The sequence below is a fragment of the Solanum stenotomum genome, unplaced genomic scaffold (assembly GCF_019186545.1).
Source record: "Solanum stenotomum isolate F172 unplaced genomic scaffold, ASM1918654v1 scaffold2993, whole genome shotgun sequence".
Classification (NCBI taxonomy): domain Eukaryota; kingdom Viridiplantae; phylum Streptophyta; class Magnoliopsida; order Solanales; family Solanaceae; genus Solanum; species Solanum stenotomum.
The window spans coordinates 13,366-24,146 of record NW_026030720.1 but is presented as its reverse complement, the minus strand read 5'-3'; the positions used below and the strand labels follow the sequence as shown (position 1 = coordinate 24,146).

The following is a 10,781-nucleotide window of genomic DNA, read 5'->3' as shown; positions in this document are numbered from 1 at the left end:
ATAAATCTATTACATTTGTCTTTTTGGAACTAAATGTACAATGTATTTATCATCTAACTCATGCTTAGATATTTTCTTTGGTCAATCAAATTTTAGCCATTAAATCAAACATATGCCACGTGTCCACACTCAAAGAAAGAACTTCAGGAAATGGAGAGGAGGCGTATCCAACAATGTTAATAAAAACTTTCAAAATTAGCTAAATTCACCTTTTCTATGTAAATAAAGGAAGCAGCTAGAAAGAAGACTTGTTACTTTATCATGGAGTTTTGTTACAACATAATTATAGCAGCAATTTTGTTAGTAATATACACTTGGAAAGTGTTGAATTGGGCATGGTTTAGGCCAAAGAAACTTGAGAAATACTTGAGAAAAAGTGGCCTTAAGGGAAATCCATACAAATTACTCTATGGAGATTTGAAGGAACTCACTAAAAGTGTCATTGAAGCCAAATCTAAGCCTATCAATTTCTCTGGTGATGTACCTCAAAGGCTCATCCCTTTTTTCTGTGACTCCATCAACAAAAATGGTATGTTTCTCGATTGCTCCGCCCCTGCTTTCAACTCAAGATTATAGTTGACTGATGAATTCAAAGTTGATAATCAGTCTTACTTGCCTATGTTTTCTTGCACCAAATCAGGCCTAGGTTAACATGTCTACATTTGCACTCTCAAAGTTGGAGTGTTGATGTATTATGCATTTTTTTTTTCTAATCGAAAATTGATTACACACAGGAAAAAGTTCTTTTGTGTGGCTGGGCCCATATCCAGTATTGTTGATCACAGATCCTGAACATATAAAGGAGATTTTTACAAAGAATTATGTGTACCAAAAGGAAACTCATCCCAATCCATTCTCCAAGTTATTGGCAATAGGTCTTGCGAAGCTTGAGGAAGACAAATGGGCCAAACACCGAAAAATCATCAATCCTGCTTTCCAAGTTGAGAAGTTAAAGGTTTTATTCACTTCATATTCTTCTTACTAATTAATTCAGAAAACGTTGGTAAATTTAACAGTATGAAGTTGTCCATTTATTTCAAAATTACAAGTGTGCTGTAACAAATAACTAGTACTGGTTTTTGCGATTAATTTGTTTTGTACAGCATATGTTGCCAGCAGTTTATCAGAGTTATAGTGAAATGATAAGCAAATGGGAGGAGATTATTCCAAAGGAAACATCATTCGAGCTCGATGTATGGCCAGACCTTCAATTAATGACCGCTGAAGTCATTTCTCGAACTGCATTCGGGAGTAGCTATGAAGAAGGGAGAATAGTATTTGAACTACAGAGAGAACAAGCTGAGCATGTAATGGACATAAGTCGTTCAGTTTATATACCAGGAACGAGGTATACCAAATTATTTGTGAAATTTCTACATAATATCGAAAATTAACATGTTCATTACATTCTACAAAAGAGATTTTTCTTGTTTGCATCAGGGGCGGCTCAACGTAATCGGAGGCCTAAAGCGACATCTTAATTAGAGGCCTAAAATCTAAATAAACTTCACATGCATTTATTTAAAATTTATTTTTCTTACATTTTTAAATGCAAAGTATTACTTAATATTTTTTTATATATAAATGATTTATTCGATTTATTTTTCAATTATTAGTTTTAAATAAGATTTATCAATTCAACGTTGAAAATATAATTTTACTCGGGCAATCATTATATGAATTGTTAACATAGTTCTACAAGTAATAAGTTGACAAATTTCAAATAAGTATAAGAGTTAGAACCATAGCTTTGATGAAGTTGATAGTTTAGTTACCCCACATTTTACTATGGTTGTTGTAATGCTTGAAAGTCTAAGAAGAAATGGAAAAAGAATTTACAATTCACTTTGTTAAATATTTTTCAACTATTAATTGATATTTTTGACAGAATATTTCTCTAACTTATCAAAAATTATATAAAAAAAAAGAGTGTAAAAGGAGTTAAAAAGAATAAAGTAAAGTGAGTATTAGTGGAGAGAGTGTAAGAAATAAAATAATATTTTCTTGATTTCTTCTACTTGAATGAGGTTGAAGAGAATAAAATAATAATTTTAAATTTATACTTTTTATCATAAATAATCAATATTTTTTCTATAAAAAATTAACACATAATTTATTCTTGGTAAAAAATTGAGGCCCCCTAAAATTGGGGGCCTAAGGCCAATGCCTTGTTAAAGTATGCATAGAGCCGGCCCTGGTTTGCATTTAAATTTGTTTTGTTAGGTTCTTGCCTACTAAAAGGAACAAAAGAATGCTGCAAATAAAAAAGCAAGTCCAAACAACGATTAGGCATATCATCGACAAAAGATTGCGGGCAATGGAAGCAGGGGAGCCTAGTAAAAATGACTTATTAGGCATATTACTTGAATCCAATATGAAAGAAATTGAACAACATGGAAGCAAAGATTTCAGAATGACAACAATTGAAGTGATTGAAGAATGCAAGTTATTCTACTTCGCTGGACAAGAGACCACTTCAGTGTTGCTCGTCTGGACAATGATTTTGTTGTGCCTACATCCAGAGTGGCAAGCCCGTGCCAGAGAGGAGGTTTTGCAGGTCATCGGAAATGAAAAACCAAATTTTGAAGGACTAAGTCACCTCAAAATTGTAAGTACTTTCCACTAGTTTGTTATGTAAGACAACTGAAAATAGCCGAAGATTACTGCGTAGATCAAATTTCGAAGATGAATAACACTATAAAATAAGTAGCTGTTAAATCGTCTTGCCCATCATTAATGCCAAATTGATCCAAGTTCTATCAGATAGACCACATTTCTATCGTCCTATTTCAGTCTTAGAGGGGTAATAATTACTCGTTGACTAAATATCTCAGAAAGGCATGACATCTAAATTTTGTAAGAAGTGAACTAATTCTACTTCCAACTTATGCAATACATTTTTCTTTCATATATAGGTGGCAATGATCTTGCACGAGATGTTAAGGCTATTCCCCCCAGTACCTACATATCGTAGAAGGAACAAACATGAAGTCAAATTAGGGGATCTGAGTCTACCAGTTGGAGTGCTACTCTTTATACCTACAATATTAATTCATTATGACAAGGAATTATGGGGTGAAGAAGCGAAAGAATTCAAACCAGAAAGATTCAGTGAAGGAGTGTCAAAGGCAACCAAAGGACACTTCTCGTTTATTCCATTTTCCGGGGGACCTCGAGTTTGCATCGGACAAAACTTTGCAATGATAGAAGCAAAAATGGCAATAGCAATGATTCTACAAAAGTTCTCCTTCGAACTCTCTCCGTCTTATACACATGCTCCAGTTGCATCATTTACTATTCGTCCACAGTATGGTGCTCCTCTCCTTATGTGCAAACTTTGAAATAGATGTTGCTCATATTTAAGAAATTGCTCTTTACCTATTTCAACATTGTGGTATTGAGCTGGGCTGGTCACTTTTGGGCCGACCTTTTGTTCGACTTATTTGCTTTTAATAAAGGGAAAAGAGTCTTATACCTCAACTTTGTGATTCAGAATTGATATACTCTCATTGTAAAAGAGCATATTTGCTTACTGATACACAAATGACCAAGAAATACCCTTTAGGTTTAACATGATTGAAAAAAAAATTAAAATTTATTTTTTGATTGTCAAAAAAAATTTCCCACTCATTTACCTATAAAATTTAGGGAAAATGCATAAGTACCCCCAACCTATGCCCGAAATCTCAGAGATACACTTATACTATACTAAGGTCTTATTACCCTCCCGAACTTATTTTATAAATAATTTTATACCCCTTTTCGGCCTACATGGCACTATTTTCTAGGCCCCGCGCATGTTGACAATTATTTCATTGATAGTGCCACATAGGCCCAAAAGGGGTAGAAAATTATTTATAAAATAAGTTCGGGAGGGTAATAGGACCTTAGTATAGTATAAGTGTGTCTCTGGGATTTCGGGCATAGGTTGGGGGTACTTATGCATTTTCCCTAAAATTTATCTTAGATGCCTCAATTTTTTTTTATAGATACAAAAAATAGATTATAATATAGCCGCAAAAAAATGATAAGCAAGTATATGTATAAGGGAGATATTTAAAACTCAAAATTAGCCGTTGAATCAAACAAGTAAAAAAAATCATGTATAAAGAATATCAAATATACCTTGAGCTTTGCTAGAAGAATCATATAGGAATTCAAAACAAAATATACTTTGTGTTTCCAACTACACCCTTGTATTAAAGAACTACTTCCTCTTAATAGTACTCGACTCTCAAGAAAAATCTAATTAAAAGGGGTAACTTAGTAAACTATATCTTTTATTTGATATTTTTCTTAATAAGTGTGAAATGATCAGCTAAAGTGACACTTATTTTATGACGGAGAGAGTATATTCAAAGTAATCTTTTCAACATAGGAGTTTGAGCCTTTGAGGAAGTCTTGCCTTCATTTTTGGATGAGGAATGACTAACAAATCTATTACATTCGATATTGCATTTGTATTTTTTTCCATTTTAGGATGTAGTTATTGTCCAATTATTTTAATTGGAAAAGGGTCAAAATACCCTTAAAATATGTGAAATTGAACAAAAATGCACTCCATTAATAGTTTGATCTAAAAATATCGCTAATAGTTTGATCCAAAATTCATCTACCACTAATAGTTTGATTTAGAAATGTCTCTATTACAGTGGCGTAGCCAAGAATTTTATGAAGGGTGTCCAAGTTAAAAATATTTTTTTTTTTTAGAAAATGGATGCACCAAAAATCAAATTGTGTAATATTTAGATTTAATAGTTCATACCTTTAATTTAATATGAAGTAAATGGATGAAACAAAAAGGAAAAAAAAGAAGAAGAAGAGATAAGCGAGTTCAATCTATAAAAAGAATCATTTTTGAGTATTAAGCTTATATAAAACTGAACAAATAGACATATTCGTCTTAGGTCATGACGTCCTACATGACAATTTTGTGTCCTATGTAGTATTCTACATGTATTATGCCACGTAGATGTATGTGGCTACATGTTCAATTTCATATAAGCTTAAGTATCTACTTGTGTACACCTAAAGTTGGAGGGCATAGATGTCCGCCAAAGCCAAGTTAAAGGTTTTTTTAAAAAAAAGTTAAAGGGTATATTAATGTATTATGCCTTTATTTTTTACTATATTTATGGACAAGATATTAATATGTTGCTAAGATTGTGAGATTACAATAATATTTGAAACTAAATATATAATGTATTTATTATCTGAACCATAGTCAAAGACTTTCTTTGGTTAGTTAAATCTCAGCAATCAAATCAAGAATTTGGGGAAAATGGAAAGGAGTCGAATCCAACAAATTAAAAGGTTATAAATTAGCTAACTTCCCCTCTTTTTTCTATGTAAAAGGAAGAAGCTAGAAAGAAGCATTTTATTAATTTCATGGAGATTTCTTACAACACAATTATAACAGCAATTTGTGTTGCAGTTTTGTTGGTATATACATGGAAACTGTTGAATTGGGCATGGTTTAGGCCAAAAAAACTTGAGAAATACTTAAGAAAGAGTGGTCTTAAGGGAAATCCATACAAATTACTCTATGGAGATTTGAAGGAACTCACAGATAAACTCAATGAAGCCAAATCTAAGCCCATCAATTTCTCCGACGGTATAGCTCAAAGAATCAACCCTTTTTTCGCCAACGCCATCAATAAAAACGGTATGTTTCATTTATTCTTCTTTAAAGGAATAAATTTTTTCTATTCTTGTCTATATGCAGTGTAATTTTTTGTAAAGAGGATCTAGATGAATCACTTTTTGGTACCCTAGCTCCATCCATGAGTTGAGAGGACCGTGAACTCTCAAGTAGAGGCAGATCCAAGATTTGAAATTTATGGATTTTAATAGGGACCTTAAGTGTATATAAATGGATATACGATCAAACATTTATGATTCCTAAAATACATATAATAAACAAGATCTTGACAAAAGCTACTTAGTTCACATGAACCAATACGTTTTGTGGTTACTCCTCCCCTGATCTCAACTAAAGACTATAGTTGACTGATGCAATTACCTAAGCAATTAGAGCCCTATGAATTCATAGTTGATAACCTACTTGCCTGTGTTTTCTTGCACCAAATCAGGCAAAGTAAAAAAGATGTATGGTTAACATGTCAACATATGTGCACTCTCGAAGTTGGAGTGCTTGCTTGTCAGTTGGGATTAAATTTGAGTGTCTGTTGTTGTATTTTGCCTTTTGTTTCTAATCGAAAATGGATTGCTCTCAGGTAAAAGTTCTTTTGTGTGGCTAGGCCCATATCCAGTAGTGTTGATCACAGATCCTGAACATGTAAAGGAGATTTTGACAAAGAATTATGTGTACCAAAGGCAAACTCATCCCAATCCATTTGCCAAGAAATTGGCTCTAGGTCTTGCGAAGCTTGAGGAAGACAAATGGGCCAAACACAGAAAGATCATCCAACCTGCTTTCCAAGTTGAGAAGTTAAAGGTTATATTCACTTCATATTCTTAGTACTAATAGATTTAGCAAACATTGGTAAATTTTCATGCTTAGAACTTAAGATAGCATATTGAAATGTCTTAACATTATGAAGTTGTCCGTTTATGTCCACGAGTGCAGTAACAAACAACGTGAAATGGATTTAAAACAATGCAAGCATGCCACACCTGAGATTTGAACCTGAAATCTATAGCAACTTTTGAACCACCTTTTTGAGATTAATTTCTTTTGTACAGCATATGTTGCCAGCATTTTATCAGAGTTGTAGTGAAATGATAAGCAAATGGGAGGAGATTATTCCAAAGGAAACATCTTTCGAGCTCGATGTATGGCCAGACCTTCAATTAATTACCGCTGAAGTCATTTCTCGAACTGCATTTGGGAGTAGCTATGAAGAAGGGAGAATAGTATTTGAACTTCAGAAAGAACAAGCTGAGTATGTAATTAACATAATTCGTTCAGTTTATATACCAGGAACAAGGTATAACAATTTATTTGTGAAATTTCTACATAACATCGAAAACCACATGTTCATTACTTTCTACTAAAAACACTTTTCTTGTTTGCTTTTAAATTTGTTTTGTTAGGTTCTTGCCTACTAAAAGGAACAAAAGAATGCTGGAAATCGAAAAGCAAGTCCAAACAACGATTAGACGTATCATCGACAAAAGATTGAGGGCAATGGAAGCAGGGGAAACTAGTAAAGATGACTTATTAGGCATATTACTTGAATCCAATATGAGAGAAATTGAACAACACAGAAGCAAAGATTTCGGAATAACAACAATTGAAATGATTGAAGAATGCAAGTTATTCTATTTTGCTGGACAAGAGACCGCTTCAGTGTTGCTCGTGTGGACAATGATTTTGTTGAGCCTACATCCAGAGTGGCAAGCACGTGCCAGAGAGGAGGTGTTGCAGGTCTTCGGAAATAAAAAACCGAATTCGGAAGGTCTAAGTCACCTCAAAATTGTAAGTACTTTCCACCAGTTCATTATGTAAGATAACTTAAAATAGCCCAAGATCACTGCATAGATCGAATTTTAAAGATGAAAAACACTGTAAAATCAACGATAAAATAAGTAGTTGTTATATCGTCTTGCGCATCATTAATGCCAAATTGTTCCCACTGAGATCAGATAAACCACATTTTCTATCTGCCTATTCCAGTCTCCTAGGGGCATTTACTCGGAGACTAAAAGATCTCTGAAAGGTATGACATCTAAATTTTGTAAGAAGTGAACTAATTCTACTTCCAACTTATGCAATACATTTTTCTTTCCTTAGATGACAATGATCTTGCACGAGACGTTAAGGCTATTCCCCTCAGTACCAACATATCGTAGAAGGAACAAACATGAAGTCAAATTAGGAGAGCTGAGTTTACCAGCTGGAGTGCTACTCATTATACCCACAATATTAATTCATTATGACAAGGAATTATGGGGTGAAGACGCGAAGGAATTCAAACCAGAAAGATTCAGTGAGGGAGTGTCAAAGGCAACAAAAGGACAGGTCTCGTTTATTCCATTTGGCGGGGGACCTCGAGTTTGCGTCGGACAAAACTTTGCAATGATGGAGGCAAAAATGGCAATAGCAATGATATTACAAAAGTTCTCCTTCGAACTCTCTCCGTCTTATACACATGCTCCACTTGTAACAATTACTATTCATCCACAGTATGGTGCTCCTCTGCTTATGCGCAAACTTTGAAATGGATGTTGCTCATATTTAATACCAATGGTGTTGTGTTCTCCGTGTTTCAGCACGAATACTTCTAAAATACTCGGGTTATGGCTGAAATAACTCTTTTCCTATTTCAACATTGCAGTTTTGAATTGTTATCAATGTTCATGTTCACTTTCTTTTCACATTTCTTCTGTGGGTGAATTAGTTTAAACTTGTTATAATGCTCCATCGTGTCTCGTGAAGAGCTTACATCAGTGATTCCTAATTATGCAAGTCAAGCCTTTATGTCTTGTGCATATAGATTGTTCTCTCTCAGTCCTGCAAGTTTATTTCTACTTATAAGGAGAAAATCTGATTAAATCAGCAAAATTTCATGACTCGCACCCCTGTGTTTATATCAAACCAAGATGTGGGTAAACACTACGGTGAAAAACTAGGATTCAACGTCCAAAACTCCTTTTTTTGTGTGTGTCAGTACATGAATATTTTGGTGATATGACTTCCAAAAAAGCATTTTTGCGAATCCTTTATGGAATCCTCCATAAGGAGTCGGGGGAGAAGTTACGTACAGTGTCACCATTTTTAGAATGATTTTTGGGCATTTAGGGTCCAATTTACATGAATTAGGATATTTTCTCAGTTTTTCGTCTATATTAGTTAGTCCATGAATATTTTGGTGATATGACTTTGAGAAGAAAAATTGTGAAACCTTTATGGAACTCTCCATAGAGAGTTGGAGGAGCAATATGTAACATCCGACAATTTGAAGTAACTTTGAAAAAGCTTGAAATTTGAAATTTGTCATTTTTGGAAAAATGTGAAAAAAATTCAAATCTGAAAAATTTGGTAAAGTATGGGAAAAAGTGAATTTTTGGCCAAATTTGAACAGTCATAACTTCTAGCTCAGGATGAGTTAGGTGTAGTTCCAGTCATGTTTGCAAAGTCCGTGGAATGATCTTTCCAACGCCATAAAGTTTGCTCGTTTCTGAGTTCGTATGAGCGAGTTATGCCCTTTGAAAGTTGGGCAGTTGGCAGGAAATCTGTCCGGAAATTGTAAGGGTATTTTGGTCTTTTCCCTAGCCTTGTCTTTGGATATATATTAAGGTGTAAGACTTAATTGTGACCAGTTTTTCCCTTTTTAAAAAGAGTAAGGTTTAGGGTTCTTGAGAGAAAGGAGAGAAAGAAGAAGAAGAAGCAAGATTTCGTCAAAAGATCGTCGTGGATATCGTCGGGGGTGATCCCTTTTAGGTATGTGAGTTCATAGTGTTGGGTTGGTTCTTTCCCCCACACGCCAAGCTCATTTAATTTTGAGAAAAGATTGATTATGTTTGATTGAAATTGTTGGTTGGAATTGTTGAAGTTGTAGTTGTGTTGTGTTGTAGTTCTTGTTGGTTTGGTGTATGTTTTCGGTGGTGTTTTTGAGTTGAATCTAGTGTATTTTAAGGTTTTTGATGAGTCTAAGTGTTTGGGGGATAAAGCTTTGAAGTTTAGAAGGTTTAGAGTTGGAGAAAAGGAGGAGAAAAGTCAAGTTTTCGGGGAAAAGGGCTGGGGCGTCGCGCCAGCCAGCGCGCCCCAAGAGGGACTCTGAGGTCCAGCCCTTGGAGCGCCGCCCCTACCAGAGCCCCAACCAGACCTCTCTGAAGTTTGAGGTCTGGCGCTCCGCGCCTCTCATAGCGCCAAGTCTTCTCATTTCTTCCCCACTTTCTCATGCATGTTCCTAGGTATTGTACCTATGTTCCCAAGTTGTTTCCAACACCCCAAGGTATGTTTAAACGTCAAGAACTCATCCGTAACACGTGATCAAATACCTTGAATTCATGCTTCCAATTCAAGGAGAGTCAGTTTCCAAGTCAAGTGAAGTTAAGAGTTGAGTTAGAAGTTAAAGAAGGGAGTCAAAGCAAGTCTTTAAAGCTTTCCAAGAATCTTTGTTGAATGTTTTAACTTCATTTTAAGGCTCGAGTTTCAAGTTAAGTTAAGTTTCAAGTTGATTAAAGAGTTTAAAGTTGAGTTCATTCTCAAAAGTATTAGGGAACTATGTATTCCCAAAGAAGTTTCTAAATGTTTTTACATTTGAGTAATAAAAGGAACTATGTTTCCAAGAGAGTCTTAGGGCTAGTTTTTAAGAAAATGGAACTTTGTTTCCAAGTGAGCCTTCGCGCAAAGTTTTGAGTAATTATCTCAAATAAGAAAGATATGTTTAAAACACTTATGAGCTAAGTATTTTTGGGAGTAGTCTTGAGCACCGAATTGGGGACACGAGTTCATATAAACTCAACTCTCCATAAGAACCATGCACCAACATGGGAGTTAACGGGTCATACTTTTTAGATGAATCCGTAAAGTTAAGCTAGTGGATCCACTTGGTAAAGTTAGCTTCCTATATCACGACAAGGTATAGGATGGTCCTTGGGCAACGTGAGGTAAAACGTTGTATCACCACTAGGGCTCATAGTGGTGATTGTCGGTTGAAAGAGTCTCCCACAAAAGTTATATCACTTTTATACAAGTAAAGTTGAGTTTGCTATTGTTTTATCTTTAACGAGCTAAGTTGTTTATACTGTTTTACAAGCTTTATATATCGCATGTGTCTTATTGCTTTATATATTGAGTTCAGTTATTCATA

The 10,781-nt window shown here is 34.6% G+C and overlaps 2 protein-coding genes across 2 annotated transcripts; both read left to right on the top strand.

Annotated features, from left to right (window-relative positions):
* Positions 1–261: 261 nt before the first annotated feature.
* LOC125851780 (cytochrome P450 CYP72A219-like) lies at positions 262–3,341 on the top strand. Its single transcript, XM_049531529.1, has 5 exons — positions 262–529; positions 735–955; positions 1,104–1,348; positions 2,224–2,608; positions 2,916–3,341. The coding sequence occupies exons 1-5, from the start codon at positions 262–264 to the stop codon at positions 3,339–3,341; spliced, it is 1,545 nt and encodes a 514-aa protein (XP_049387486.1).
* Positions 3,342–5,315: 1,974 nt separating this feature from the next.
* On the top strand, positions 5,316–8,372 carry LOC125851779 (cytochrome P450 CYP72A219-like). The gene is made up of 5 exons (XM_049531527.1): positions 5,316–5,665; positions 6,237–6,457; positions 6,706–6,950; positions 7,057–7,441; positions 7,757–8,372. Exons 1-5 carry the CDS (start codon positions 5,389–5,391, stop codon positions 8,180–8,182), a joined length of 1,554 nt encoding a protein of 517 aa, XP_049387484.1. The 5' UTR covers positions 5,316–5,388; the 3' UTR covers positions 8,183–8,372.
* Positions 8,373–10,781: the final 2,409 nt, after the last annotated feature.